This window comes from Nasonia vitripennis, chromosome 1, assembly GCF_009193385.2.
Source record: "Nasonia vitripennis strain AsymCx chromosome 1, Nvit_psr_1.1, whole genome shotgun sequence".
Taxonomy (NCBI): domain Eukaryota; kingdom Metazoa; phylum Arthropoda; class Insecta; order Hymenoptera; family Pteromalidae; genus Nasonia; species Nasonia vitripennis.
Window position 1 is genome coordinate 1,454,627 of NC_045757.1, and position 17,844 is coordinate 1,472,470.

The following is a 17,844-nucleotide window of genomic DNA, read 5'->3' on the forward strand; positions in this document are numbered from 1 at the left end:
CAGTGTCCCCGCGGTGCATTAATTTAAATATTAAGCCAGCGCGAGCACGACGTTAATAACGGTACGGGGATACGGGCAAGCGCATAGGCGCGCATTTGCATAAACGAGGCATTATACCCGCTACAGGCGCGATTCCGCGGAATCGCCGAGAGCCGCGTGCTAGCATTGATTGCCTTTTTTTCGTCGCGATAAATACGACTGTCGGCTTTTCTTTCCGCGAGATCCGTTGGCTAATTGCTGGACAGCGAGTCGTGTGTGTTAACGCGTCGCTGAGGCGGAAGTGGATGTGGTGGATTCGTATTCTTGATGTTTTCTAACGCTGAGCGACTCGGATTTTACTCGATAGGTTGCGATGATAGTGTATGGTTCAATAAATGCAGGATTTTTAATCCCCGGAAAATGATGTAATTACACACGAATGGGATCGAACGAGTGCATAATTATTTCAACGCGAGTCCTCGTTCTGTTTCATTTTACATCGAATGAGGAATATTATTTAACATCAGGGCACAATGGATGATATTCATTATGATTCAATGACCATCAATGTATATAGATAAATCCTCGGTCAAATAATTAAATCGTTCATTACGTCGAGGGCTGCAAGCGAAGCACGTTAAATCCTGATGATTGTAATCAACGATTTCGATCTACTACAGAGAAAAAAAAACATTTTTCAGATCCAAAGGGCTTTCATTAACATCGCCAAAACGCCGCACGACGCTTCCATAGATCAGCCGAATAATTTCCGGCGCCGGGTCTCCGGCACGCGCTGTTCTACAAATTACGCTCGCAAGCGCGGCTCTACCCCGTTACGTTTATGTATACGAGGTTCCGTCTCGTTCCGCAGGATAAAACCGCGACGGAAGATCGGAAGCGCGGAACGAGGTTGGCCCCCGCATATACAACGCTGCAAACATACACGGCACACATACCGATCGGCTCGGACTCGTCGTTAGCTAGAATATTAGGGATCGATCATATACTGCATTCATTACTTATTTCGGAAAATTTTGATACTTCCAGCTTTCGCGTATACTGTTATTTCAATTATCATAAGCATCTTCGGATGCAAATTCAGCCAATTTACAAAGTCGCCGTATTTGAAAATTTAGGCCACGCCGATAAATTCTCCATACGATTGCGCGTTTACCGAGTTTATCCACGTGCGCCGCGCATCCCATCGAATATACAACGTTCATATGTGCATCGCGCACGCACGAGCTTAGCAAATATTGGGTTTCGTAATTATCGAGAAACGCGTGCGCGGCGGCGGTGTGTGTGCGCATTACGCGAACGAAACGCTTTTTCCCCTCTTCTTTGCGTCTCGCTAATATTTATAAGCCCGTGGCTCGGTCTTGCGCTCAGCCTCGTGCGACCGGTTTCCAGAGCTCACGAAAATCGTAACTCCTCGAGCGATATGGCCGCGCGGCATTAAACGGGCGTTTAGTAGCCGGAGAAACACGCGATTCGGCGAGAAATCCCTCGCGAAATATGAAGCCTCGAGGGCAGGAATATTAATGGCGAATACACGCTACGCGAATTTGTTGTAATTTTATCTAATAAATGCGCGATATATGTAGACCGGACAAACGTACGTGTCTATGTGTGCGTGTGTGGCTGCGGCTGCGCGAGTTGGGATTTTATTTTATTTTTAAAGTGATCGCCCCCGCCATTGTTTCACTGCCATAATAACCGCAGGCTTTCAACGCTAATAAATCAAAACGCGACCGAGCCTGTATTTGAATTGAATTCGCCAAACATAGATGAATTCAAATTTCGAACGTTACGCGCGTTATATAACCGAAATGTGTATTCGAACGCTGCTGCGCCTCAAAAGCGATGAATTTTTTTTTGTGCGCGCGCGCGATACGTCCATTTGTCAAAATTACGTGATTTTTCCCGCTCCCAGGCCCATAAATTTTGATTTGATTACGCGTGTGCTCAAACCGCGCGATGATGAACGAGACAGTGTGTTTTTATTATATCGAGCTTATTTATTATAACCATGAAATTTTGAAATTATAAAATCGGGCCAATCGTCCTCGGAAAACGATTGATATATCCACCGCGTATTTATGAAATCGACTGAATTCTTTTTCAGAGTAAAGTATTCCCGCTTCCCGTTATATTAAATAAAGCCAGAGAACACGCGCGAGCGCGCGCGTCGGCGAATTCATTACTCAAGCGGAAAATGGTCATTTCCGCCGAGTCGATTCTGCGCCGATGTAGCAAATTAACTTTGCCCTGACAGCGTTACATATAGTTTAGCCGTAACGCAGCGGCTCGGTGTAACTTGTGTAGCAAAGCTTTGCCGGCTAATGAGGACGAGAGAGAGAGAGAGAGAGAGAGAGAGAGAGAGAGAGAGAGAGAGAGAGAAAGAGAGAGAGAGAGAGAGAGAGAGAGAGAGAGAGAAAGAGATAGAGAGAGAGAGAGAGAGAGAGAGAGAGAGAGAGAGAGAGACTGGCCAGTAGTTTGACGGAGTAGAACCACCGTGCGCGCTGCCAGTCTACTGTATACACAACTCCGGCTCTCAATGTCTATGATGAGGGCAGTCTGCTAATTCCGGCCGTTTCATTTCTTAATAAACTCCGTTTGCGAACTGCCAAGTGAATTATACGAAAAAAAATGTGACAACCGTTGCGTCACCGAGAAACGGCGCTCACCTCATTCTGAAGCTGTGTCCACATTTGGATTATTCAAAAGCTAAAAAATAACTGAAGAAGATCCACGCGTACGTACCTGAAACAGACAAAAATCCCGAGTTACAAAATCGTTACCTCACATGGAAGCTAATAAAATTTGCGTAACAGTCGCGTCACGCGGTAACGACCGAAAAACCGTAACGTGACATAACCGTCGTGCGATAAGGAAAATACATTAAAAAAAGACCGCCGGGGCGTATCTCGTGGTATTATCGAACGATGATGTCCTAATGACACACTAGACGCTATACCTCGGGGAAACAGGAGGAATGATCGGGCATCAATTAGGCGTCACGCGTCACTTTAGCCGTAAAGAAAGAGCCATTACGTTACACAAGCGTTAAAAGCCCTCTCGCGCTGCTCTCCTTTCCCGCGGGGGCTATCAAGAGTCAACGAAAGTCAGGACGGGACGAGCTCTCGTATAATTATAACGCACCGACGCGTGCGCGTCTCGAGGGTAATTTATCGCGAGTCAGCGCGGAGCTCGTTAAATTCATCTCTTTCGGAAAGCAGCTGCTGGACCCAAACCGGTTTTCGGCAGTGCATCTCGGCTTTACTTTCGGGACTGCGCACCTAGTGATAAATCTCGAGTAGCAGGTCGCTGTAGCGGGAGCAGTTCTCGCTTGATGGAAAGGTGTATATCGTTACGGCGATTGTTATTGCCTCCAGTCGCTAAGGATCTGAATTCAAATCTCTAACCCGACTAGATAACCGCGCCTCTTGTGTTGCGTAATTCACGTTGCGCCACGCTTGCAAAAATACCCAAAGCCCGTATCGATTTCATTGCTTTCGAAAATCTTCCCCGCGGGCGCAAAAAAAAGTCTATTTATTAGCTTCGCAGATGGCACTCGACGATACGACACAGCAGCCGTATACATGAGCGCTCGATCGGCTCGGGTGATCATTACGCCTCGGCGTCTAATCATTCCGGTCACGCACATCGGCTTTCAATCAAACCGCGCGCATAATGTAAAACCATACATATAAAATCCGCAGGGGGGAATTAAGTTCTTATCTGTCGCGCGCTTGGGCCGCCGCTGTGAGTCGATTTCTTTTCGACGGCGACGCGCGTCACGTTTCTCGGTAATGGCGCAAAAAAGGACTCGACGAGCGTTCGGCAAAGAATTTAATTATTTTAATGATACAGCCGTCTGTGCGTGAGCTCGAGGATGAGCTACGGGTACTAATATCATAGTGCTCGAGCTTTAGGCTGAGATAAGAGCGAAAGTTGGCTGGTTATCGCACGGTTTTACGCAAATACGCGGGACGATTCAAAACGTCGAGGATAAAAAGAGGATTTGCGTCGTTAACAGCTAACGAGCTGTCCGATCCCTCGTCATATTCGACGAGCACGTTCTACTTGTTGTTTTACGCGCGCTATAAAAATGCGGACACACAGACAGAGAGCGCATCGTTATACGCGACATGTGGAGCATCTCGATTTAATCTCGAACCGCGTGAAATTCTGCTAACGAACTTGTTAGACCGTGCATTGTAAAATCGCGTTTATAGTTCCAACCTCGTGAAAACGACGAGTACGTTGATAGCGCGACCGCAGCGAGTACTCTCCTTTCGACACTCGGCGTCGATCCGAACGTGCGCCGTCCACTCTGCGGAGACGCGTCAATCGTCCCGGTAATTAATCGCCGGCTCGCGCCTCTATGGATTCCTCTGCTGCTGCTGCTGCTGACGCGTCGAGTGTACCAGGCAGCCCTGCACCTTCGCGCGCGCGCGCGCGTGAGAGAGACAGAGGGAGAGAGAGAGAGAGAGAGAGAGAGAGAGAGAGAGAGAGAGAGAGAGAGAGAGAGAGAGAGAGAGAGAGAGAGAGAGAAAGGAGCATATACGTACGGAGCAGAGAGGGAGTGAGAGGCAGAGGAGGCTTTATTACCGGTGTACGCGCGCTCGGTTAGCGAATAACAGGTCAGCGTTTGTTTCGCCGCTAATTGCCAGGAGAGGAGCGAGAGCGCGTTTGACGTAGCGGGAACCTGCTCTCGTGTCCCAGAAACGTGCGCCGCTGCTGCAGACACATGTATTATACACACGCGCGCGCTCGCGGAGAGTCAGACGAGAGAGCGAGAGCTCACCGTGTGTGTGCACGTGCACAGGGCTTCTTCTTCTTCTTCCTCTTCGGTTCTCGCTACTCGCCGATTCTTTTTATGTGTACTCGGCGAGCGAGCTCGTTGTGTCTTTCGCGCTCGCGCGTTTTGTTATGTGTGCTGTCTTGCGGTCTCCGCGGTTTTTTGCCTATGACTAGTCGCTCCGCTAATGGACTGCTTGTACAGCGGGCGAGTGACTGTACTATCCGTAGTTTTTGAGTACTGCATTCGTCCGCGAAAGGTACTGGAGCTTTACACGATGCTTTCTATCAGCCACTGTATAATTTCCTCGGAGTAGCTCATCCCCTTCCTGCGCACCGAGATCACAGAAGTCACGGATAGCCACATCGCGCGGACACAATGCGTCGTTAAGTCGTCGTCTGCGGCGACAGCCGCTAAAAATAGCACAATACCCGGAAGGGCGGCGCGGCAGAGAGAGAAAGAGCCCCGGAAGGTTAAATACCAGATGCGCACTCGACTGTGCGGCTGACCGGTAGGACTCTCCTATACCGCTTTCTCCGCGTACTCGTCGCGCTCTCTATGTGCAGGGATCGTCGCGTGGGTGTGGACGCCAGGACGAAATTTCGACGGATATGCGCTACCGGTGTTGGCTGCGCCTTCGACTCTACAACAGTGGACAAAGCAATCTTATATCCTATAGACCTTTAAAGCACTCTGAAAAAGGGCACAGATCCCACTCAAGCCAGAGGCCTGACTTGAAAGTCGTCGCGGAGCGTTTCCAAGTTTATAATTACAAATTGCACAAAAGCCACGCAAGCTCACCCAGTCCGCAATCCGACGCCAAGCTTATTTCGCCCTTCAAGCCCGCAATCACGCGCGGCTTATAATAAACTTCCGCCGGGGAGAAACTGCGCGGCGTAAAACGCGTGACGAGCAGAGCGCCGCGGGTATATAAATCCCAAAAGTGGGGGCTCGTCTGCGCGTCAACTGCGGCCAGCAGTAGCGATAAAAGTGACGCTGCAGCCCGAAAATTCAGCTGTGTTGTGCGATGCGCGACTCAATTAAGCGCGACGCGAGAGGGAGATGAGCCCCTTGTCGATTATTACGCGCGCGCGCCAGAGAGAGAGAGAGAGAGAGACGGTACAGCGGCTTTTACGGCGGCGTCAGTCGCTTATCATCGTAAAACCCGCGGCCGGTGTTTTCCGCGTAAGCGCGAGGATCGATGAACCAGTTTTCGGGCCGAAGCCGATGGAAATAACACAATTATCCGGTACGATACACACGCTTGCAATATAAAAGAAGCGGCTGCAGCGAATCGAATAAACGCGGTTACGAAAGAGTAGCGCCTTATCTCGAGACAATATCGCCCGAAACATCGCTCATCCCGACTACGGCAGGCTCCTTCTGAATTTCAAATCCACATCTCTCCATCTCGCGCAGTCGGAGTTACGAAAGAGCCCGCGATGAAAGTACACGCGGAGAGGAGGAAAAACGAGCGGTTGTAGCGGCTAAATGCAAAGCATAATACACAGCAACGTGCGGGCTCGGTATCTCGCGCGGTCGTCGTCGCTTGCACACTCGGCGCCGGCAGAGAGTGATGAAACTGAAAATGTAGGTATTATGTGCCCGAGAGAACTCTTGGCCGGCTCGGCTGCTCGAAAATTCAGGGAATCCTCGTCGAGCGGAAATTTGACTTACGCGCAAAGGTTTCGCTTGTGTTTTTAACGCGGCCGCGATTAATTTGGAAATACACCCGTAATTAATGGAAATACGAAACTAGATGCGTCAGTAGTTGCGAAATCGTATATACAGTTTGAATTATCAAAAAAAAAAGAATAACTCCAGCATCGCAACAACAAAGCATCAGGCGAGCTGAGCACGGGTCAGCGGCTCTCGGTGCAGCGCAGCGGCGGCACAACAACTGCCCACCACAACTTCTTCGCGTCAGTGTGTCAGGAAGGCGGCGCTCGTCCACTTTGCTCAGCGAGCGTGCACGTCTTCTCTCTGCTCCGTCTCTCTGGCTTTGCCTACTTGGTACCTCGACCGCAGAAAAAAAAAGGAAGAGACCTCGGCGCCGCGGAGCGTTAATCGCGGTACGGCTGATATCAGTCGCACGCGTGCAGTTTTGTTTCGAAATTTTTTAAAATTTTTTCCTGTTTACCCCGCCGTTATCCAGTGCGCTGTAATTTTTGTTGATAAATAGAGGCTTCACGCGCTTTGCGGAATTATTAATCATGGACTGTGCACACATTCGCGTAATGTATGCCCCAGGTTTTCCGCTATTGAAACCTGCGGAAATATGCTCGCGTTTCGAAATTTAAATAAAATTACCGCCATGTCACTCAGTATATATCGCAAACAACGAACGTGCGCAAAGGAGAAAACTTATCGCTCGAGCGGCGCGCGGGGAACACTAAAACGAGAAACCTCCGAAAAACGCCGTAAATCCTCGAACGACTCGTAATCGAATAACGCACTGGTACACGCGACGCTACAGCACCTGCATATAAAAGGAAACGATCTCTCTCCTCGCGCGCGCGCGCAGGTTAAAAAGGGCTCGCGGACATAAAATAAAACCTCGAGCGTATCGAGAGAGATCGACGAGGGTGATTCTCGGAACGGCGCAGCCGGATAAGGTTTTAAGAGAGGCGAGTCGCCACGCCGGAAACAAGCGCGCCGAACGTTGACTTTGCTTCGCCCTTTTTTTTCCCCGTTGGCCGCTACAACTGCGTTGGCGGCGGTCTTTTTGCGAGCTTGCGAGAACGAAGCTTTGTGCGCTCGGCGGCGGCTTCGAGCGGTGCTTTTTGTCCGATGAAAAAGCTTTCGGTGAGCGCGCGCGCGCAGTTTTTTTCATCGCAATTAATTTAAAAAAACGACGACGTCTCGAAAAAAAGGTGCAAACATTCCCTGGGCAAGCGATATCTCACGTCAGTCAGGCGGCTGGCTGACCCCCTTTGTATCTCGCGTTTCCTCGAGCGGCTTGCTTCGCCTCGTTTTTTTCTCAGCTCGCAAGACGCCCGCTTCATTTTTCATCTCTCCCGCTTGCTAACGTGGCCGGCTCTCGCCGTAAATTTTCATCGCCGTCTCGCAAATAAAATTCTCTTGATTTTTCTCGAGACTCGAGCATTTTTCGCGTTGATTTCGGCAGCCGTTGCGACTTTGGCCGGTTTAAAATAGAGCCACAATTGCGCGAGTACACACTTCCTCAAAATTTCTCCTCCACAAGAGTAGCTACGTGCGCGCGAGCAGCTGATATCCTACATCAAACTATGTATTCGGCTCAAGGATGAGGGAGAGAGAAGACTTTTTTAGAGCACGCGTGCGCGTGAGCCCCGCTATAATTTTTATCATTTCAGAGATTCACATATATATACAGCGAGTGCAAAGCGTGTGGGAGCGGCACACTGCGGGTCTCGCTTTTACGCGTGCGTACGCGACTTGTATTCCCGTCATGAAGTGCCTGTGGCTCGCGTTGTTCGCTGTCGCTTGTGGAAACTGTTTTAGCCAGCAAAGTGAGTATATAACACTGTGATACGAACTTGTTGTCTATTATTTGAATAATCCTGCGCTCACGGGGCAAGTGTTCATGTTAGCGTTATTAGGGAATAACTACGTTGACTCTCATTATGTAATTCTCCGCAGTCGATAAGTACAACAAGTCACGAGTCGTCGGCGGCAGCTACATCTCGATCAAGGAGGCGCCTCACCAGGTGAGACTTTCTATCCGAGTATAATCTCGATCGGTGCTATAATCGTCCGTTCCGCGTGTCACAGGCCCAGATCATTTCGGAAGACGACACGGTGTGCGGTGCCAGCATAATCTCCGAGTACTGGCTCGTCTCTGCTGCCCACTGCTTCGTGGGAAAGTGAGTAGCAATGTCATGGAAGAAAATCGTTCTAGAGACGGCTTAACAGTTGCGCGTTATTATCGATTCACAGCCAGGAAGAGCTGACGATCACCACCGGCTCGTCCTACAGCTTCTCCGGAGAGAGACACGAGATCGAGAAGTTCATCGTTCACCCAAAGTACAGCTGGCACAATCACAACGACCACGACATATCTCTCATAAAGGTTGGATGTTTGTTCGTGAAAAATAATCTTAAAATTCATAGCCAGTGCATAACGCGACTTCGTATCATACAATCGCAGGTTAAACGACCCATCGAATTCAACGAGCGTCAACGGCCCATTTCCTTGGCCAGCGAGCCGCCCAGGGTCGGCGATAGGATGAAGATATCCGGCTACGGATGGGAGAGCGTACGTATACTAAAGACTTTTATACTCTAGTTAAGTCCGGCTTATTAAGGATGAATTTTCCGCTATGAATCTTTATAGGCATGTAAGAAATGCAAGCTTAGCTCAATTCTAGGTCAATGAGTCTTTAACAATCGTATCCTTCATTCCGCAGCTGCGCAAAAAACGCAAACTTCGCCAGCAACTGCGTCGGCTGAAGTCGGTGGAGCTGAAAGTGGTGAATCAGAAAACCTGCGCCCGACGTTACACGGAGATCTACGCGGTGGTCACGGCCAACTCGTTCTGCGCACGAGGTGGTAGCGAGTTCGGCGCCTGCACCGCCGACTCGGGAGGTCCGGGCATCATCAACGGTAAACTCGCCGGTATCGTCTCCGCCGGCTACGAGTGCAACACCTCCTACTATCCCGGAATCTTCACGAGGGTTGACCTGTACCGGAAGTGGATCGAGAAGGAGACCGGAAGTCGGATGCTGTGAAATTCGCCAAAGTTTTTGTGTTATTCAGCGATGAACAAAATCAAGTAGAGTATAGTTAGTTGTATGCTGTAGTTTTGTAATTAATTAGGTCGTAACATCAATTCAAACGACGTCTTTTTTACGGGGGTACGGGAGCAGTAATTAGCCGCCCGGCATATAATCGACAAAGTTATCTCTCGAGCTTCTCGACTAGATCTCCATAGATAATGATAGCAGGTTTAATCGAGGTATGAATTTGAAATTTTAATTCCGGCCTTGAGCGGCTAAATGAAACTTCCCGCACACATGCTTCGAATAGCTGAAACGCCATGCAGCGTTACTTTTTGGCCAATACGCGTGATGTATGCTGATTGGCCTGTTAACGAAGATTTACATCGGATTTGAATTGAGAGGTTCCGACTTTTTTTCCCGATATTACTTTTCTCTGGCACTGATAAGTCTCGACTATTAAACGTACATGCATGTACTTATGAACGCAAGGCGTCGTTAAGCTCGGACGTATGTGTGCGTGCGAGTAAATAATGTAACGGCTGCATAAATTTGCATGACGATACAGCGAGAGCGCACGAAAATGTATACAAACTTGTGATACACGTTTACGTATTAAACGAACCTGTTGGATTATGTTATACGCGAAGCTTCATTATTATTATCACCCTGAAATTTACCGCACGCGCGTATAAATCTCGAGAAGTGCATCGCGCTCGTTCGCGAGGGGGAAAAATAGTTGCAGCGCAAATAAATCGTTGACTCTCCTCCGCAAACTGGCAGTTTCAATCACCAATTTCCAGCGTACGACTCTCTCTCTCTCTCTCTCTCTCTCTCTCTCTCTCTCTCTCTCTCTCTCTCTCTCTCGCTCGCTCGCATCGAATGAATAAAACAGCTCTAACAACCAGCGGCACATAAATTCAAATCAGCCCTACCTCTCGCGCGTCAGAAATAACCCTACGCGTACGTCCCTGCATCTCCCGCATGGCTGCGAATAAAAACCGAAATCTGAGGCAGAGCCTTATACGAGCGCAGCTGCGCGCTATCTCCAGTACGCGCGCAGGGGGCGCTGCCGCACGGCGTCGCGTCGTTAGTCATTTCGCCGCGCGGCGAGTACATAACAATAAATCCTTAATTAGAGTCCGCGGACGAGCGCAACGTGGTCGGAATTAAAACGAGAGCGAGAGCGCGGCTGCATATCTTCGACTTATGCCTTCGCCCGCGGCCCGCGCCGTACATTTATGTCCATTAGGTTTATAGACGCGGGATGCTGGCCGAGTGCGGAGAGCGAAAGAGAGAGAGAGAGAGAGAGGTGTATAAGAGAAAAGGTGGAGCTGCCGCTGCGTAAATCTTCCGGAGGCGCGGGAGATCCTATCGGGGGGCAGCGTATGCGGTGAGAATTCGTCGCCGGACCGCGAGTGAATCTTCCTGCGTTAAATCGCTCAGGTATGGCAGAAACGCGGCGTCCCGGCTGGATTTAGACGTAAAGTCGCGAGGAGCAAAGGAACGATATAATCGCCGCTCGAGAAATAATAAATACCGCGCGGACGCATCAATATTATCTCAGCTCCGCGCTGGGGGAAGCTTTTATAAATATTATTACAATTACCTCGCGGGTGGTCGTCCCGCCGGCGGCAACCAGTCCGCGCGCTTTACTGTGCTTTTTGCGTCGTGCAGAGAGAGAGAGAGAGAGAGACGCCGGTACTCGGGCTTATTGCGCATTGTGAGAGGGCTCTCTCGAGTGCGATGAATCATCGGGAGAGGATAACACCGAGTCGCTGTACATGGTGTATACGCTCGCGAAGGGCTCGGCTCTGTGCAAAAACGCTGCACTGAAGCCTACTTTCGGCAATAAACTCTTCTCGGCTCATCATCCGGCATTCAAATGCTGTACCGTTTGATTAGCTCGGGCGAAATCTTCTCCTTTTGACGTGGTCGTCGTCGTCATTAACGCGGGACTGTCCTCCGAAAGCCGTTATAAAGATGGTCTTTGAAAGGCGCGATTCTGAGAAAGGACTTCTTATTCGCGGAGAGATGTGGCTATACTCTCTGTCTCGAGCATTGATTTCCGCGTGTTGACGCCTCGCGAGATTAATCATTTTCCGCGAGAGTATAAAGGGGATACAGTCATCGCCGCGTATACAGGACACAGTGTCGAAGGTCGCAGGGGAATAAAGTGCGATTCTCTGGCGATTGAATGTTTTCAAAGAAACGATTTTTTTGTTCAAGGTCCTCATAACTCACCTCTCCCGAGTCGCTCTTTGTCAGCATCAGGAGAGAAAAGCGTCTAGTTAACGTACCTGAAACAGACAAAAAGCTCTCGTTAGTACGTCAATTTACAATCGACCATTGTCTTGTAAAAATTCAAAGCCGCACGCAGGCGTCGCTCGGTGAAGCCTAAAAAGGGGCAAACGACGAAAATTCAACGTTATGTACCGCACGGAAATTCGAGCCGAAGGGCGACAGGGCCGTGCGGCTCCATTATGTCGCGCGCAAATATCTCATGCATAAATATCACGCACAGTACGTATACACAGTGAGAGAGAGAGAGAGAGAGAGAGAGAGACGCGTGAGTGAGAGCGAGAGCTAGGGACTATCGCGTTAGCATTCATGGGCGAACGGTTGACATCGCGAGACTGCGAGCGTGACGTTGTTTGGCCAGGCGAAAATGACGGAAGCGTCACATTTAGTCTCTCGCAGCGGCGACACGAGGATTTGAATAAGCCGGAACGGCATCAGCTCGTGCGCGTGTGCGTAGCTCCGATCTCGGATGAGTCCGCAAATGAGAGGGAAGAACTGCAAGCGCTTTATTTCGAGTATTATTGCGCGGAAGGAGCGATAAATCTTCGGTGTATAAGGACTCCGTCTGTGCGATAAAGTGATTCTCTCAGTTTTGCCTACCGAGTCATAAATCACGACGCTGGGTGTGTGTGTGTGTGTATGTGTGTGTGTCGCGTTTTTAAATTTATTTTCGAAGATAACAAAAGCAGGCTACGGCCGAGAAAAGAAGCTCAGCTTTATCTTCATCGCGCGATAATCACGAGAACGAGAATTCGCTTTTTATCCTAACGCAATTAAGTGTTTCCCGAATAGCACTTGGCAAAAGCTGTATACCCTGCATACAACGCCTACTTTTCCCGATCCAAACTTATCACAGTAGCAGCAGCTCATTGTGTCTTTGTGCGAAGCTTTCCTTTTCCGCAGCGACGAGGGCATTTGGGCAGGTGAGTAACGATCGCGCGTGCTCGCGCTTAAGGATATCTGGGTTAATCGAGCGCGGCCTTTGTTGCGCAGCTTCCATACACTGCACTGCGCGATCTTGACTCGGCGCATAATGCCCGGCCTAGCTGCTCTGCGATTATGTATACCCGCTAATGTGTTCCCCGTACTCGCTCTCGGTGCTCGAATAAGGCGACGCTATTTTTACGCGTAGTTAATTCTTTCCAAACAAAGCATCGCTATAGTATCGAGTACACACGCCGTCGCTCGTTCCTTCCGCGTTCGATCTCGTTTTTTTTTTATCATTTCCAAGAGCGCGTGCGTGAGAACGTCGGCTCTTCGGTGGGCGTCGTCGGCAAGATGCAAATGCCGAGGTTGTTTTTCCCATTATCCGACGCCGCGTTTTTCATCGCCGCGTGTATCACTCGAGGCAATTGAATGGAATTAGTCAGACGTTCGCGGTGCCACATTATACGATTACGTAAGCCTCGCGCGTTTTTGCGCCGGGAATAATGCTCTTCATCGATACCATTCCTCGAGCTCGCGGTATTAAAACAAATCGAGGGATCCCGGCGATCCGGCGGAATGGGCCTCTAGAGGGGCGTGTGCGCAGCTAAGCACGTAACGAAGAAGCGGTTAGACGGAAGCTGTATAGGACGTACGGGAGGAGGCGCACATCAACATCCGTTAGAGGTGAGGTTAGCCCCCCGCGCGCGTCTCGTGTCCCCTGGAGAAATCAGCGTCGCGACAGTATATACATGTATGCGGGGAAAGAAGCTCGAGTCTCGGGTTTCACCGCAGACGACGGCGGCGCGCGAGTCATACGAGCCGTCGCGGCTTCTCGGCTTACGCGCCGCGCGCGAGAGTGTTTGCGACGCTGCAGCAGTATAGCACGCCAAGTGCTGAACCGGAGATCGCCGGCGCTAATTCGCCGCCGTGTATACGGAGCTATATGGGGACGGGAGGTTTTTGAGGTTAACGCGCCGTGATGGATCCGGGCGACTGTGTACACGCGATTTTCAAAGGGATTTTTCCGCTGGAATATGAAGTCGAACGGTTTGACGGCTCCTAGTTAATTATCGGAGCAATTAGGATCAGCGCGCGCCGCTCCCCACAGCTCCGTTAACTTTCAGCCGCTGCTCGTTCCGTTTTATTATTATTATTATTCGAAGCCTGGAGCGCGTATCGATTTCATTGGGATCGCGAGATAATTAACTTTGTATCGCTCGAAATTCGCGCAAACATAGCTGAAAGGGGGCGAGTATAGAGAGCGTTGATCGCAGCCCCGAAAACATTGCAAAGCAAGCTCGTTTCCCTTGCGCACATAATTCAGCCGACTGCCAAACCGCGGCGAGGCATTCGCGCTAATATACAGCCGGCTGAGCTCTAACTCCCGCGCATTAAACAAGCCGCAAAACTCGCGGGTACAGCTTCCGCGAAAGAGATTTAGATTACACTCGAGTAATTTCGGCCCCGCAGCCGCACACTGCTGCCAATCCCACACATCAGGGATAAACCGCGGGGGCAGCCATGTGTCGCCTGCGCTCAGCTATTATCAACCAGTCCAAGCCTTGTAATTACGCTTGAATGCCTCTCGCGCGCCGCCGGAAGAGCCAATCGCGCGCGCTTCCATTTGTCCGTCGCAATGCGTACGTCGACGCCTGCTGCTGCTTAGACGAAGGCAGCTCGACGACGCCGCTGCTCTTGTTTTGCCTCCACGAGATTGATGCCGACTGCCGAGGCCGTTAGAGACTTTGCAAAATTCAAGTATCGGCCTGATGACCTGTCGCAAATTTATCGGTTTTGCGATCGCACAACGTTTCAATTAGTGCGCGTGATGCTCTACGCGATTTTGATCAGCGGCGGAGATTTCGATATGAATATTCGAAAATTTCGATCGATGTGTTCAACAGGTGGATTTTACGCGAGAGATAAAGCGATAACCCGAACGAGAACTGCGCGCGGAAATAAATGATTTCTTTATCGAGTATAATTTCATCCTCCCGATACGTCGCTCTCGCTCGAGCAGGATGAATAATGGAAAATCGTGATGACATATCCTCACGGGCTCTCATAAATAATGACACACTCCACGTCCTCTTCGAGCGCCGGTCATTTTAAATTTGAAACTTCAACGTCAGTACTTTTGGATGGCATTAAAATTTTATGAGCCGAAAGAGCGAATTCAAAGAGAGCCGTTGAAATTTTAATGCTCCAAGATCGATATCGCGCTGCAGGGCGTTATCATCGCGTTGGATAAAATTTACCTTTATATCTCGCGCGATTCATCCGAAACTTTCTAATTCCATTAGAGACAGCAGCGAATAGAGAGCCGTGGGCAATCAACGCGATACCTTCGCTCGCTTTGATCCCGCGACAGTAGGGCATTCGACTTCGGAGCAAGCACCAAGCCCGACGACGCGGGCGCAATTTGCGCATCGCTAATGACTCGTCGCGAGAGAGCAAACGGAATCATAATCAAGCGCTCGGATATGCTGATCGTCTGTAAGACGGACCAAAGGCCGACTGCCCCTTTGATATCGGATTCGCCGCACGGTAGTCACGTCAGGCTGATTTTGACTCGGGGCTATCTTCGATTATTGGCTTTGGAACGGAGACGCGAGGCGCAAAGGACAATCGATCGTTTTCGCTTTTTTGCAGAAGCACCTGTTCCCCGGCCAAGAAAATCGCGGGCCACAGAGTCGTAGAAGCTCCTACGCCCGTAGCAGTGTTTATTCAGCTCCGCCGTGCAAATCCGATTAGGACGGGCTCGCTAAAGTGTTACGGGGACTTTGGCGGGCGTCGTTAGCTAGCGGCTCTCGATCGCGCGGGTAATCGCGCTAGCTCTCGACGACGCTAATCGAGCTCGAAGGCCAACGTCGCGCATAATTAAACCTTCAAGATCGCGCGGACTGATTCACCTCCGCGCGTGTTTTCGACGCCGTTGAGAGAAGGAATAACTTGGAAACGAGTCGGCCGACAATTGAGACACAATCGCGTGAGTCATTAGCATAGTGATTGGATCCGCATAGGAGTGATATACTCTCGCAGGTGTGTGCTTCTTTTCCTTTGTGCGCCGCGGATGAATTGCTGCTGTGGAGGATACGAGAGATTGCGATGCTTATCCTGAGAGAGTTTCGCTTGACTGTTTGGTGTCGGTGTAATTGATGCTCTTTTGTATTTCTCTCCCGCCGACTTCGCAAGTGGATGAGATCGCGCGATGCGGCTTATTTATAACAGATGCCAAGCGTCGATACGAAAACTACGTGCTACGTCGTAATCGCGGCTGGAAAGAAGTATACGATGAGTCTTGGACACTTTTCAGGAGCGTCGTATCGATAGGATTCATCAGTCCGTACATCAGTTGGGCAATCGTATGGCAGCTGTACAGCTAAATTAAGCTAGTTTTAATTCAGTCGAAATTCTATAATTTATTTAGAACACGTAAGGTGAAGCGTAAGTTGCATCAGAGTGCACTTTCGATTTGTAACGATTATAGTGGAAATACGGTGAAAAGTCCGCGGGCTTACGTAAAAAGGAATTGCTCAACTTATCGGTTATACTCGGTATTTGCGCAATTATTGCACTGCGCACGACTTTTTGATAGCAGGTGCAATAATCCCGGGGTATTTCGTGTCCTCCATGAATTTGAATGTAAATCGATTTTTCACGACCAAAACAACAGCGTCCCAAAGTTCATTTCCCAAAAGACCTCAGCCGTACGGACGAAACGCCCATATAAATCGTTCGCTCGGCAACCTCGCGTGTCCCCCATCTTATTTTCTTACTTTTTTATTCTTCTCTCCTTCACAGCCTTGTTGCCCGCGAAGCAAATCCTTTATCGGCTCGGCCTGTATACGATCGCGAATTTAAGGTCGTCGTGCCAAAGAGAGTAGTGCATAGTCCTCTGTTTTCGCCTCGTGGGTGGCGAGTGATTTAAGGAGCTGCGCTGCTGCTGCAGCGTCTCTCATCGTGTTTTTTTCGACGACGAGGCGTTTTTCGTTCTAAGGTCGCGTGTTGTGCTGCTGCCTCGGCCGATGGAATATTCATTATAGCGGCTACCTATGCGATGTGTGACGGAATTAATCGCCTGTGGATCGGTTTATTCGGAGATCAATTTATAGAGCAGACGGTATTAGATCATTTGATATTTCTGCGCGACTCGCATGACAAAGTGGTACGAGTTTGTTTTATTCGTAATTGATCGCTAGGATACGGCATCCGCGTGAAGAGTACGACGTTCATTGAGATGTATATTATATGGCAACTGCTTTCCGGGTCCGTCCTTGAATTTTTATTACGCCGAGAGTGAACTTGAACCTCATTCTTGAACCACAAATTATGATAATGTATGAAAGCGTATCCGTTTTTTAACCGCGAGCGGCGCCAGTCGAATGCATCGCGATAAGTGCAATTATTCCACCAGGTGTGTCGTGTTATTTTCGCGTACAAGGACAGGCGCGAGATTTCAGAACAACGATTCCACTGGAAAAATTCATGAGCCGCGCGCACACGTCCCCGTACGCTCGGCGCATTTTTCTTGATTATTCCCAGCTGCGTCGGCGATAATTCTGGCATACTTCGCCATATTAGGACTAATTAGCGAGTTCGTTTGAAACTCATTAAGCTGCCTCCATTAAATTTAACCAGTGCGCGTTAACACCACGCGGCTACTTCTACTGCGTCTCTTATTTCATTCGCTGCACAATACACCGACACGCGACGATTACGCGCTGAACTATGAATCACGAGCGCGATATTATTCGTAAAAAGCTAAACTGATGGAGCCAATGGCGCACCTTTAACAATAAACTCCCTCGCGGGGGCGTCAGCTCGGAACAGGGGGTGTGCCGCATGGCGCGTATCGGATACAGACGACGCGGCTTTGATTCAAGGAACAAGCACTTCGCAGCGAAACACTTTGACGAGGGAGAGAAGCGTTTGTTAAAACGGAGACGACGTTACAGCTCTCTATGTGCGCGCAGTGTAGCGAGTGTCTCGAGTGCACGCGCGGTTTTGACGCCGTCGCTGTTTCGCGAGCAGTGTGTGAGTGCTCTTTGGGAACACCGGCTGACGAGGCTAAGAGAGTGTAGGTCTGGAGTCGAGCTGGAAGGCGTGATTTCTACTTTGCTTGGCTCATTATCG

General features: G+C 49.8%; 2 protein-coding genes across 4 annotated transcripts in view; one reads left to right on the plus strand and one right to left on the minus strand.

Moving 5' to 3' along the window:
* LOC100122037 (CCR4-NOT transcription complex subunit 6-like) overlaps positions 1–17,844 on the minus strand; it is a 287,898-nt gene that overhangs the window by 159,220 nt on the left and 110,834 nt on the right. The window lies entirely within an intron of this gene.
* Positions 7,108–10,123, plus strand: LOC107982130 (mite allergen Der p 3-like). The gene is made up of 6 exons (XM_016989611.2): positions 7,108–8,274; positions 8,405–8,472; positions 8,537–8,628; positions 8,702–8,834; positions 8,913–9,020; positions 9,172–10,123. Exons 1-6 carry the CDS (start codon positions 8,049–8,051, stop codon positions 9,490–9,492), a joined length of 948 nt encoding a protein of 315 aa, XP_016845100.1. The 5' UTR covers positions 7,108–8,048; the 3' UTR covers positions 9,493–10,123.

Coding starts and splice junctions, on each gene's coding strand:
- LOC107982130 (XM_016989611.2), top strand. CDS start 8,049: ATGAGGGAGAGAGAAGACTTTTTTAGAGCACGCGTGCGCGTGAGCCCC. Junction 8,473..8,536: donor TCAAGGAGGCGCCTCACCAG/GTGAGACTTTCT, acceptor CGCGTGTCACAG/GCCCAGATCATTTCGGAAGA. Junction 8,835..8,912: donor ACGACATATCTCTCATAAAG/GTTGGATGTTTG, acceptor ATACAATCGCAG/GTTAAACGACCCATCGAATT.